The 14,051-nt window shown below is 44.9% G+C and overlaps 1 protein-coding gene across 1 annotated transcript in view; it reads left to right on the top strand.

Moving 5' to 3' along the window:
- Window positions 1-10,123: 10,123 nt before the first annotated feature.
- The window catches only part of UBL3 (ubiquitin like 3), a 58,646-nt gene continuing 54,718 nt past the window's right edge, over window positions 10,124-14,051 (top strand). Inside the window, exon 1 of the mRNA XM_082337663.1 lies at window positions 10,124-11,127. Coding sequence (XP_082193789.1) covers window positions 11,101-11,127 — 27 coding nt within the window. The 5' untranslated portion in view covers window positions 10,124-11,100. The remainder of the gene's footprint in view (window positions 11,128-14,051) is intronic.

Genomic DNA, 14,051 nt, shown 5'->3' with positions numbered 1-14,051 from the left:
GACTCATATTTGCACCATTCTAGGCTTGGACGTGATTAAGAGTCACCAGATGGTATTACTGGAGATGGTTTTGCTGATCTTATTTAAACTGACTTATTTAAGACCAGTTCCTTCCTGAAGAAATGTTTATGGCCAAGTGTGATACATTGCCAGCCTCAGTTGTGGAGAGGCTGATGGGTAAAATCTATTCTGTCTAAATGAGTTTTTTTTTCAAGCCTGATGTGTGGATTCTGCCTGTTGGTTACATCTATGCAAGCAAGCAGCCAGGAGCCTTGTAAATCCAAAATCAATCTATGGAGAAGTTTGCCTATATTATTAAATTTGCTGGGATCCTAGAAAGAATTGCAAAAGTCTGATACTCTTGGGAGCTGGAAAAGTCAAAGCAGCGTGAGAGCTCTGCTGGATCACTGACAGACTACAGAAATGTGCTGCTTTGAAAATCAGTTCTTTGTCAAAAGGTTTGTGGGCATATATTGCCTGCGAAAGCTAAAATGGAAATGCATTTTTTGTTTCATCATGCTACACACAGTAATCAGGAATAGAACAATTCAGTCTGATGACAGTTTTCGTTCCTTTTCTTTTAGGGGGAAAAAATACTGAATAGCTTTTTGTTTTTCAGTACTTGCCATGTTCCTCTACTCTAATATACAGCTTTCACCCGCTTTTTCAACTGCCACTTATACACTTTCTAAAGCACAGGAAAATTAGTTTTTCATACAAAAGGGAAGAGGTGTTTCATAAATAAGAAAAGCAGGAGTTCACTTTTACTGCAGTCATTTGTCACAGAAAGGGCAGGGACAGTGAACAAGATCTTTGTTTGGTGGCATTTTTAATACTCTTGAAAATACTCTGTAATATTCCGTGTAACCAGTCTCTAAGAACTACCTCTTGCTGCGTCTACAAAGAAATCTGCAACAGTGAACTAGAAAGGATACACGTTACATGCCATATTAAAGCTATGAAGAAAAAGAGATCTAGACATGTTTTCTCCAAGCTTTCACGTCCTCTTCTTGTTCTCTTTCAACAAGCCTTTAATGATCAGCTCCCTCACTGTGTCCCCAGTGTCCTATATAAGGATCCTTCTGGAAAAATGAAAGGTTTTCAGACCTGATGCAACTCTCGGCTGGGCAGTGGGACCCTGCCCGTACAGTTTAATAGCAGCCAGGCTGTGGCCCTGGGCTTGACGTCGCAGGCTTCAAAGAACACGCTGCGATCACTGAGTAGCCTCATTTAGCAGAACAGCCAGCCTGTAACCTTCTCACCTCTCTCAGGAGAGCACTGAGGTGTTTTAAGTGATGCCATGATTGTAACGCTTCCAAAGTTACTTCATCATTCATGTTTGAAAACCGAGTTAATTAAGTGACAATAGCAAGTTTTGTGCTGCAAAGGAAACAAAAGAAGAACATTTTCTTGCCTCAAGGTGATTATTATTTAAGCCTTGATCCTGCCAAAGTTTATGCACCTGCTTAAGTACGTAACTAGTTCTGCTTGCTCTTAAGTAATTCATTCAGCCTGTGCCCACTGACTCCAGCCACAGTGGTACCGCTTTCATGCTGAAGGTCCTGCATAAATGTTTGCAGCATCCCTGGCGTCGGATCTCAGCACTGTGGAGCATGAACAATGCCAAGGTCTGGGTGGGTTGGTACAGAGCAGCCCTGAGCAACAAATCGTGGTTAACTTTCCAGCTAAGCAGTGTGTGGAGCTGAAAACACCGTGTTGGTGGGGAGAAGTGGAAGTGATTGGAGAGAGATTCACCATGGTTATCTTCAGCTGTATAAAAATTAAGCATCTAGTCTAAACTAATTGCGCAGGCTTTTTTAATAATCGATAGAGTGAAGTTAAGTGTCTCATCTAAGAGCTCAAGGTGGTGGACGTACCTTGCTCCTCTGCTGGCAGATGGAGGCCAGACAGGTAGCTTAGGTAAGATATCCAATATTTTTAGAGGACTAAATTTAGCTGAGTTGAATCCCACCCTTAGTGTCTGATAAAGGGAATCTGAAAATGTGGCATAAGTTTTTGCACATGGACAAACCTTGACACTATTGCTTCTCATTCATTTGTTGTGCCCACAGCTGGCACCCAAGAGAGCAGCCCACTGCCTATGACAGATGAAACATAAGTGAGTAGTGAGGCTGATGTCTGACAAATTCTCCTTTCATTTAACTTGTAACAAAAATCATTGTTATAAATTAATAAAACTAAAATTAATCAATAAAAACTAATAAAGCTGTTCAACAGCAACTACTGTTTAACAGCAACTACACATACATAGAACAAACTCAGACGTGGCAAAACCTGTCCACTCAGTCTTTCGGACTCTGTTGCTCTTTTGCTGACAGTAAGCCAATTAGATGATTTTTAGTGCTGGCTATTTTGGGAGCAGTCGCCTATACTACACAAACACCTATTACTGTCCACATAGGCCTTGGGACTGGAATGAGAAAGGGAGGCTAGAATTAAATCAGGCCCTCTTGGGTTTTATGGTCATGATGAGTGAAAGTGAAAATAGAGAAAAAAAATCAATCCCAACACTGGCAGCATTCAGGACCCAGGTGACTATGAACTTGGAAGTAACATGGAATTCAGGCTCCTATTAATTTGCCCAGTCCCTCTCTCACCTTATTGTAAACCAGGAATCATTCAGATTACGTCAGTGGAGTCAAACTCATATAAAATTAATGTAAGATCTCAATGCAGCCCAAAGTCTCTCTGTTAAAAAAAAAAAATTCCTATATGCAAGACTCCATTCCCCAGAGCTATTTTTTTCTGTATTTTTCCCTTTAAATCTGAAAGAAAGGGGACTATTCAACAAAACAAAAAGCAGTTATTCAGTGTTTCATATACTGACAACATTCATCCTCAGGAAGTCTTTGTCGATTGTGCCTCGCATGTATAGTAATAAAGTAAAAGAAACACAGAACTGTGGTGTCTCCATATCCTATAGATGACATGAGACTATTGTCCCGTTATGTTTAAACAATGCGCCACTGCTCATGGAGAGTCTCCCCAACAACAGTAACCAGTTACCAGAGGTCAAGCAATCTCTTTAGCCAATTAAAAATAGCATTTCTAGACACTGCTTCATTCAGATATTGTTTCTGGTTTGGAGACTAATGAATGATAGAAAATAAGGCGGATGAAATGTTATATTACATTGACATAACGTATGTAAACAACAATTATCTCCTCAGCACAAATTCTGAGATGGGTTTTTCTTTCAGTTCAAGTAGCATACAATCAGATTTGAGTGTAATCTGAGTGCTACAGTTAGTTAGTTTAAAAAATGTTCAGAGAATTAATACATGTGCGCATATAGATTTAGAGCCTATATAAACATGTTTATGTATATATACACATGCATATGAATCCAAGTAACAGCCTTAAATTACAGACATATGAAGATCCTTAAATTAAAAAACCTGAAGAGTTCTAATGTAGTGTAGATAACAGACATGAAAATCGAATGAGCAAGAATGATTTCTTACTTCAATTTAATATTTTTAGTACTAATTTTATAAATAGTAAATAGGAGCTATAATAGGAGCTCACTAATGTTTAGCTTACCACTGGAGACCCTTATAGTAAAAAAAAGTACATAAATGAACCTAGCCGCCTGATAATGTAAAAAATAACCTGCTGTAGTCAGCAGGACAGAGGGATGATAAAACGCAGCCAATACTCCAGGGTCCCCGCTGAGTTTGCCTCTGCGCAGCTAATAGGCTACGCTCAGCCTTGGGCTGCAGCGGCTCTTGTACGGCATAAATGAAGGCTGGGATCCTGGTGGCACCAACAAGCAATTTGAGCTTCAGCTCTCGTGTTTAACAGTTTTACAAAGTAATTCTCCTTCTACATCCTTGGTTGGACTGAGAGTGATTTCTGGTGCTCCTTTACTGTCCTCTCTTGAACATTTACTATGTATTTTTCTTTAATTATTTTCTAGACAATTTCTTTTGCAACGTTGAGTTTTGCAACAGCCATTCCCGAAAGTCACAGATTCTTGTTCCTTTTTCTGCAGAGCTGTCATTTAATTTGATATGGTGCTTTCGGGGATCTTCGACCTCCCTTTTCTCTGGTAAATTTTAATAATTTTTGCCACCACAACCCTTATGACCAGTTGTATAGGACATTTAATTTCCACATATTTGATTTCCTGATATTAAAGAGCATTTTACTGCTATGTTTTGTAAATCCTTTGCTAAATTCAAGTTTCAAGTTCAGAGCTTGAGCGTTATTTCAGTGTTCCCCTTAGTTCCTCCTTGTTGTCAGGAAGCTTATCCAGGATGGATGCTTCTCTGCTAAAACTTCTCCTTCCTGTTTCTTATCTGTTATAAAATATGGAACTTCTTCCAATTGTTTTCAGGGTTATTCTTCTGTACAGACTGGACAGATGTATCTGTTAATTCCTAGATGTATGGATAGTTAAACCACCTCAAGAATAGGCCCAGGGATTTCTTCTCCTCAGTCGTGTTAGTCTTTCCTTCTCCTTATTCCACCTTTGTACCCTCCTCTATTAATCTTCACCCTTGCTCTTAGGAGTTCCCAGACATAATTTCTGACATCAGTAACTGTAACACCACTATGTCATATCTCTGCTACGCCCATTAGATTGGCAGAACACGGTTCCTGCCCGGTTCAGCTGCATCAGGAAGGTCAGGAATAAGCTCTGGCACTCAATATCACTTCATTGTTTCCTGTCATCTTGTATTTGTACACAGGTACTGCAAACATGAGGGGGGAAAATAAATCCTTAAAGCATATTGGGGCATTCAGGGGCACGATGTGAGTTGTTTTAAATAGCTGTGCATTTTTATTTTCCAGTAAGATCAGTCTGACGAGTAACTTACTTAAAAAGTAAATAAATAAACCATGATTCTGGCCAGTGGTGTGTATTATAAACTCTACAAAACCTCAGAGGTCCTTTTGTTGCGTCCCTGCTGGCTCTCAGGCAGGTGAGGACTGCTAAACGCTATTCCCAGAATTCTGCTGGCATCAGTGGAAGGGCTGGTAGGACCCACATGCTTGACACAGAAGCAGCAAATAGGCAAAAATCAGTGTACCTCCAAAGGGACAGGAATCACTTCAGTATGAAGAAACACCTGAAAACACAAAATCTGAGCTTTTTACAGAGGCCAGCACTAGAAGCTGACAGTGCACAGGAGCCAACAGCAGACAGCAAGCACCGTGCAGGATCTGGTCCTCATTTCCAGTGCAGCTTTTCGCCTGAACACTCCCTTGTAAGGGTCCTGAATTCAACAGGACCAAGTCACACCGAGTTCAATGCAAATTTGGCTCTGTAAGAGTTAAAAAAAATGGCCATGTGTTTCTACAAAGGTATTAAAAGTTTCCTGTTGACTAGCCTGGTGTGTTCCTTGCTCAGTATCTTGCCTCTGTGGCTGCCAGAGAGGGAAAGAATCCTGATCTGTCCCACGGCCAAATCCCGGAGAATTAAACCCTTTGTCTCAGGAGCCTTTCACCTTCCCAGGCTGCTCTGAAACTCTGGAGAGAAATCAGAAGCAATGGCTGTTCTTGCCTTAAATTTCACGGTGGTGTGTTCCTTCTCCTGAAGATGCTCCTATTCACAGCCTGCCTCAAAGAGAAAACGCTGGAGCACAGTACGGGGCTGAAAGCTTTTAATGTTGGTCTTGGAGCACAGGTTTGACGTGGTCTCCAACCCCAGCAATAACAACTGTCGGGAGAGAGTGCTGCTCTTTTGAAAAATGGCAATCGGTCTCACATGTTATTGTTGGGTTATTCTGCCATTAAGGCTACAAAGGACATGAAGTTTTGTGCTTCAGGGCATAAAGCAGCCTCTCTGGCAGCCTTGGCAGCCGTGGAAACTTAGCAAATACGAAGATTATAACGTGATTGTCCATCGTGGGTGTTTGTGTGTCTTTCTGAAGCATTTGATGCTGGCCACTGCTGGAGACAGGATATTGCATTGGCTGGACGACTAATCTGATTTAGAATAACAGACCTTTTATTCCTATTAAGCATGTCTCAGTACAGAGTCGGGTTTCAACTAGTACTGATGGCCATGAAACACTAAAACCACAGCCCAGCCTACCCATAGATACCTGGCACAATTCTTCTCAAAGAGAATACAGCATGGCAAAATTCTACTTATTTACTCATGCCATGTCATATTTTTCAAATGAGGAGCAAAATATTAGTTGGATACTTCATCATTTTCCCCCACAAATTGCCAAAGTAATGATGATGAATGATTTTGTACCTGGACGGCTAAATTCACACAACAGTTCTGCAAGGGAGACTTAATGGAAATAAGATTTGTATATCTGAGTACAGGATTAGGTCCCAAAAGCAGAATAGCCTTTTTAGTTCTCCATGTGGCTAGCACTTTTCTCAAACAGCACTTCCCTTTTTGCTTGATCTTTGGATGTAGGAAAGATGTGTTTTCAGATGTGTATGCCTGTAGCACTTGCTCGGGGTTTAGCTGCAAGTTGATCCCAGATGCAGCCTGCAGTCACGCTTTTGCAGGGTCCCTTGTTCCAGCCGACTGCCACTGACCGCAGCTCTCATTTCCTCTCTGTGCGAATGTGAAATGAATACTATCATAACAGCCTTTCTTAATACATGCCAAAGAGAAAACACCTTTTTCTTTTTTATATTTGACCACCCTGCATTTCAAATACATGACCTCACCTCCTTGAAACTGGTGGGATTCATTCCTTTCGTCATACCTAGTACAACTTCTACCAGAATCATCGCGCAGCACCTCTTTTTATTCGTTTGCACAGCACACAAACATCCTAAAATGATCTCCAGCATGTACCGGCTGTCCTGGATCCTCCATTTCTTCGTGTTGTGTCATCATATCTGAGAGCCGGGGAGGAAAAATCAGGCAAATGTGATATAAATGTCAACTGTAGAGTAAACCTGGTACTATGAACCTTTCAGGACAGAAACTCTTGATATGTGCTTGTATGTGCTGGACCTAAGACAGTGGATTTTGGCCTGCAGTCATAACTGTAGATTCAAATATGTAATAAGAATAATAAAAAAGCTAATTCTTCATGCCGCCTCTTGGACAGCACAGCTGCGTGTCAAAGAGAGAAGCTGATCCTCGTTTGTACAACACTCAGCAGAAAAGCTGACCAACCCGAGTGCGTACATGAAGTAGCAGGGACAGTCCCCTGACTTCTCCTGTACCCCACTGCTTCATCGACACAAAATGCACGATCCTTCCTTTTAACAGACTGTTAAACCAGAGGCAAGAAAGCAAAAAACCATAGAATCGTGCTGATTTAGGCTCTGTGTCTTCTGCATTCTCTCCTGTTGTTATATCCTATGGATATGCTTATCTTTATGCGCCACAGATGAGCTCATCCACCTAAATAATTTAAAAGAGCCATCTCCAACGCAGCGGATGTGCCCTGCTGCTGCCTGCTTGCCTTGCTGACCCCTCATTCAGTTTGCCTGTGCTTGTTGGTGTCCTTACTTGCCTGACGTGCTTGAGCACATGGACTTCTTGATGCTCAGTCGTAGGGTATTTCCATATAACCTTTAGCAATTCACCACCACAACTATGAAGCCCTTCTGTCTGCCCTGCCTCCTCGTAGCAGAGGAGGTGGGAAGGGCCATGCATCTTCCCCTCAGCTGTCACAGCACAGCCAAGGACATCATTTTGAGTTGCCACCAATTTCAGTTTACGTGAGGAGACGGCTGTGAGTTGCAGTGCCTGAAAAGCAGACACAGTGCCTCTTCTCCCACCCCTACTGTGAGAGTGCTAGCGGGGAGGGCATGGGCAGGGCACCTCCTAAATTACCCTGAGATCACCTCGAGGCACCTCTACAGGGCTGCTGTCTGCATGGAGCGAAGGGCTGGTCTGCAGGATGGCCTTGGAGCAGACCTCAAGAGCCTGTTTAAACTTAAGCTGTTGTATGCAAGGGTTTTTTTTATTTTTCTCAGGGAAAAGCCCACATTAATAACGTTCTAAGTATAAACTCTATTCAGCAAGATCTATTTATAATTCTTCAGTCTGCCACTGATTTAACCAGAAAGTCATACGTGCCCAGGAATGAGTATTATTTGGAATGGAGAGACATCCTTCAGGGCTCATCCCTTGGACCCTCATCTATGAGTATTATTATTTAAATGCTTTATAAAAATGAAGAAAAGAATGAGGAACCCTTGTACTTCTTCTGTCTCTCGAAGTTACCTGATTGGAGAAAAAGTAAGCAATGCTTCAACAATATGCTAATACTCCCACAAACACAAGCCTTTTTATCCTGTCAGTGGCTAGAAGACCTGCCTGAGATTGGGGATGATGCTACAAGGTACTGTACAACCATTTATCAGGGAGGAGTCACAGTCACAGCATCGTTTGGGTTGGAAAGGACCTCTGGAGGTCATCTACTCCAACCCCTGCTCAACGAGGGTCAGCTGGAGCAGGTCATCCACAACCATGTCCAGTTGGGTTTTGAGTATCTCCACCTCTTTGGGCAACTTGTGCTAGTGTTTGGTTACTCTCATGGTAAAGAGAGTCTTTTCTTATGTTCAGATTTAATTTACTGTTTTTTATTTTGTCCCCATTGCCTCTTGTCCTGTCAGTGGGAACCAGCCTGGATCCCTCTTCTTCATTCCCTCCCACCAGGCACGTACACTGATGAGATCCCCCCGAGCCCTCTCTTCCCTGGGCTGAACAGTCCCAGCTCTCAGCCTCTTCTCCTGTGAGAGATGCCCCAGTCACTGCCTCCCAAAAATGTACTCTTTAAGCAAACCAGGCTGACAAAGGAGTGACGTGCCCAAAGTCACACAGCATGTGACAGCACAGGATTCTCACACAGGCCACACAAGTGGGGCCACTTCTGCTGGCCCCCAGCTCTTCTCCTAGGCATCAGATGGGGCTGCTTGCTGTCAAGTCTGTCTTCTGAAGTTGGTAGCTTCACGCTATTTTGGAGCAGAGTATAAAGAAAAGAATTATAAACCCTGTAAGGGATGGTGTCTTGCCAGCGGTTGCTTGCGCTGCACGCAGTCATAGTATTAAAGGGAACAACTCTGTCTTAATTTTCTGTGGTTTTACATGAGATCTGTCCCCGAAGGAACCAGGCTGCATCTGTCACAAGCTCCATCTACTTGATTTTCTTGATTTTTTTTTCTTGGGCAGTTTTACAGTACGGGAATATATGAATGTGTCTCTCCACACCCCTCTCAAAAGGCCTACTCATTTCTCCAACAGATCTGCACCATGCGTAGGATTTTTTCGTGTCTTCGAGGTGGGATGCATTTTTCATCAGGCATGGCCTTTCTTTGTTGAATGCCGGTATCCGGGAGCAGCCTGGAATAAGGAATAAAATACCCGTTACAGACACCATTTCAGGTAACGTGGTGCCGTAGCGAACCAGGATGGCTTCTGAAGGGGACATTTTACATGCTAAGTGCCCTTTCTCCAGATGTTTCCAAGTTGGAAGTCATCATTTCCACCATGAATCTTACAGGAGCTATTTTCATTAATAGAACTAGACAGTTTGAAAAAAAAAAAAAATAAGAAGAACCTTTATATTTCAGACTCGAAAAAATAATGTAAGAAATGAGAAATACAAAGAAATTCTGTGCAGGCTCAGACTTGTGGATCTGGGGTGCAAAAAAAAAAAAAACCCAAACCAAATAAAATAAAATTTCTTTTTTTTTTTTGGAAGCCGACCAAGTGTACAGCGCACAGCCCACCCGTTGGGACCGGGACCCACGGAGAACGGGCCGCAAGGGGAGCCCCAAAGGCCCTGAGGAAGCTGCAGGCGCCCTTGGGAAAACAACGATTTACCCGCTGTTTGCCCGGGGGGCGGGGGCGGGGGAGCTGTGGCGTGTGCTGCCAGGGCGGGGAAGCGGCGAGGGGGCGAGGGGCAGCCGCGGCGGGGCGAGGGGCGAGGGGCCCCGCGGAGGGAGGCCCGGCACGGCCGCGGGCCGCTTCCCCGCCCTGGCAACGGTTGCCGCGGGGCGGGGGCGGGGCTGCGGCGGGGCGGGGCTGCGGCGGGGCGGGGCGGGGCCAGGCGGGCACCGCCCCGCTCCCCTCGGCAGCCTACAAGCCCCATGGTGCCGCGCGGGGCGGCGCGCGTGACGCGGCGGGGGGGCGAGGAGGCGGAGGAGGAGGAGGGGGGTCCGTCTCGCCCCTGCCGTGTCCCCTTTCTGGGCTCGGCGGGCGCCATGTTGGTTTGAGCCGAAGATGACAGGGGGCGGCTGCGGGCGAGGATCGCGCTGAGGACCGGCAGCTCCGGCTCGCAGCGGGGCGAGGCAGCGCGGCCAGCGCGGCTCGCCGGGAAGGAGGGGGGGGGGGCGCGCCCCTGCCGCGCCGCCGAGGGCGCCCGGAGCCGCCGGAGGACGAGGCGGGGGAGGCAGGGCGGGCTGAGGAGGCGGCGGCGATGCGAGCGGAGACCTGAGGCTGCGGGAGGCGGCCGCCGTTGATCGCCCCCCCGGCCTCCGCCGAGTGCCGTCGCCGCCGGAGCGCCGCGGGGGAGGGCTTTCCCCTCCGGCCGCCCCTCAGGCAGCCCGTCTCCCCGCCAGACCCTGTTGAATGTCGCACACCGCCTAGGGGGGGCCGAAGCCCGGCGTCCTCCCCAGCGGCCCCGGGCCCACCCCGGCCCGCCCGCCTCCCTGCCCCGCCGCCGAGGGCAGGAGCCAGGTCCTGCCTGCGCGCCCGGGTCGCCTGCGCTGACTGAGGAGGTGACTTGGACGCACCATTATCCTGTGAATCATCCCGTCGTCATTTGTCAAGGCTGGGAGAGAAGGAAGAGGGAGAGAGGGGGGAAAAAGCCCGCACGCAGCTCATGTGGCGGTGTAGTCCTGCCTGGTCTACCTGGCACCGCCGGTGCTGCCGCCGCTGACAGGGATCTGCTGCCATCTCTGGTCTCCCGCTGGCTCTCCGGTACAGCCCCGGCACCGCTTGCCCCTGGATATTTCTCCTCCTCAGCCCGCCGCCTTCCCCGCTGCGCAGCGGGCGCCTCTTCTTTCGTAGGGGACGTGGAAGTTGCTGCCTCCGAAATCGACACCGGTTTTGCTTCTTGAAGATCTCCAGCGGGCTGTTCCTGGTGCTTTTTTTTTTTTTTTTTTTTTAGTTGATTTTAAGCCATTTAGGGTAACATCAAGATGTCCAGCAGCGTTCCAGCTGATATGGTAAGTCTTGTACTCCTTATTTCATAGTATTGCTATGGAATAACGTTTATTTCGGGCTGTTTTGGCAGAGAAGATGGAAAGAAGAGGGGCGTGGGAAGGAAAAAAAAAAAAATCTCGGTTACATATTTAAGGAACAAAAAGTTCCCAGTTAATACCCCCCCCCCCCCCCCCCCCGCCCGAGATGCTGGTTCTGCTTTGCTTTTTGGTAGCGGAGTGGGAAATCTGCAGCGTCGCCGCCTGTGCAGCAAGGCGAGGGGGGATGGCTGCTCTCTTACCTACGGCAGCTCAGGTCTGACTGCTCTTATTTCGTGTGGCACTGCTCTTCGGCTCTGCCCAGCGTTTTCTGTGCGAAGAAAAATACGAAGTAGAGCGTTCAGAATTATTTACTCGAGCCGTTTCTTTTTCTTTTTTTTTTTTTTTTTTCCCCTTTCTCCTCTCTGAACCAGCTGAAATTTAGTCTCAGCCGCCTTCCTTTTCTTCTCTCAAACTTCGCTTGTTCCTTACCGACGCTTTGTCTTCCGATGTTGATGGGAAGTTAATCTCTTCACTTGCTGCCGGGTCAAGAGCGAGCGAGAAATTCTCATGCACTTATTCACATAGCGAGGTCCTTTGTGCACTAGCTGCAATCTGGACATTTTTCAAGGGCACTCCTAGTACTTCTTATGGCGGACTGTACTTCAGCCTGCGTTGGATACTCGGCTCGGTACATTTGAAATAGGAAGGTATAGCAGGGCATGAGGAGGGAGGGTGAATCAGGTCTGCTAGGTAATCTTTTGTTCAGCAGGACTTTCCCCACTTGTATACATTTCCATAAATCACTTAATTGGAAAAAAAAAAAAGTTGTGGCTGCAGTTTGATGTTAGTTCTTTATTCTTACGGCAGAATATTTTTCACGCATCTCCCTACGACTGTTCACATTTAAAGGTACTTTTTTTTTAAAAGCAGCAGATTTGTCCATGCTTTTCTTTCTTCTTTCAGGATGAACTTCTGTTTTGCGAGTAAAACCTGCCCCAGTAGTGGTAACAATAAAACCGAGTAGCCCTTGTTTCAGCCATCAATATACAATTAATGGTGCATATGTATGACAAATGGGCTATTGAAATAATGGTGTCCTTTAGTTGCTTGCTTTCAGTGTTTCCTTCACAGCTTTTGTACTGCAGTCAAAATGAGTGAATTCTGCCAAAAAACCAGAAACAGTAAGATACAGAGGATGATCAAACACAGTTTTAAGCTCACCTTCCCCCCCCCCCCCCCCCCCCCTTCTCCACACACTGGCCTTTCTCAAATACTGCAAATAAATTTTGCCCCCTGGAAGAAAAGGGTGATGAGGAGACTACTGCCTCTGACTTTAAATCCTTTCAACTATTATTTTTCATGTATTTCTTTTTAGGGTGTCTCTGGCTGTTAAGAGTACTCTGAACCTCCTTCTCATTTGCACATGTCCATCTTGCATTATACCACAGAAATCTTCTCCTTAGCCGTGGAGGGTTAGATGCAAATCTCTTAGTGCTGCTTTTTAAATTGCCTGGAGGAGTCCCTTGACAGTGACATGAAGCACTCCTCCTCGTCCCTCTCACCCGGGCTGCGTGTGCTGCCACCTCCACACTACTTCTAGGTCCTGCCTGCCTGGGAATCCTGATGCTGCCACTAGGCTTGTAATGTTTGACGTTTTATACAATACGTAGGGATTTTAAGATAGGTAAAATACTATTTTGTTTCTATGAAAACTATTTCCTTCTGTTGTTATGATGTAATGAGAATACCAGTGCCAGGGATAGCAAGGCCTAGCGATGTTCTGTTTCTTCAAATCGGGGAGAAGCTTGTTATACATAGGGATGTTTAAATACCGAGTCATTACAAAAACACTTGAATGAAGATGTTACCAATGTCGGTAGAATTTAAATGAATAAATAGACATATTCTGGTCTGTCTTAAGATCGTTGAGTTTCTGCAGTATTAGCTGCAGTTTCTGAAAGTTTGAAGTGTGTTGTAGAAATTCAAGTATTAAATACAGCTAATAAATACTACTTTGTAAAAAGGGCAACTCAAAAACTCATTTTGGGTCTCCTTTTGTCACCATCCTCCTTATTGCAAAGGAGCTTCTTCAGGAAAGAAAATGGGATTGTTATTTGATTGCCCTTTAAAAAGGAGCGCTTACCAGGCTGTCACCTTGTTTATGTATGTTTGTATTTAGTGTAGGATTTTGCAGTTTGAATTTTTCTTATCCACCCACCGTGTAATTTGCATTTACAAAAAAATGATTTCCCATTTCTGTAGGAGTTGGCATCAGTATGATGGAGTGTCATATTACGAAGACTCCATCGCACTTAGTAAATCTGCTATGAATTACTTAAGTATTATAATAGTTATGTTTCAAACTGTTTATGTCAGATTCATGAACTAACCCTCTCATAATAATAGTAAACTGTTATAATTGCTGCTTCTTTAAGATGTGTTAATTTGTCTTCCTGTCCCACCTTTGAGAAGGATCTGCTATACATAAATTCATAGTAAATTATCAAATCTTCAGTAAGCTTTCTACTTGTATGTAGGCATAATTTGATCCAGCCTCCTTTTCTCTGACATTTAGTTGACTTCTTTCCAGAACTACAGCAGATTTTACCAGCTAACCATTTCAACATGACTTCTTCAATAATTAACACAGTACTTTATCATTTACATTCCACTAATAAACTGGATAGTGACACACCACATTCCGGGTATTGTAAGTTTGTGGTGCATTATTCCTTAGCAATGTGTGCTCCTTACAGGTTAAAACTCTGCTCCTGGAATGAAACCTGCTAATATTGACCTCTCTACTTGAGTAGTTTCATTAACTTAATTAGGACTAGACATGTATGGGGCAGTGCTTGAAGACTATACTGCATATCTAGAGCCTGATTTTGTTTAATTTTTCACATAAG

The sequence above is a fragment of the Platalea leucorodia genome (genome assembly GCF_965183815.1).
Source record: "Platalea leucorodia genome assembly, chromosome: 2".
Taxonomy (NCBI): Eukaryota; Metazoa; Chordata; class Aves; order Pelecaniformes; family Threskiornithidae; genus Platalea; species Platalea leucorodia.
This window is presented reverse-complemented; position numbering and strand designations above follow the sequence as displayed.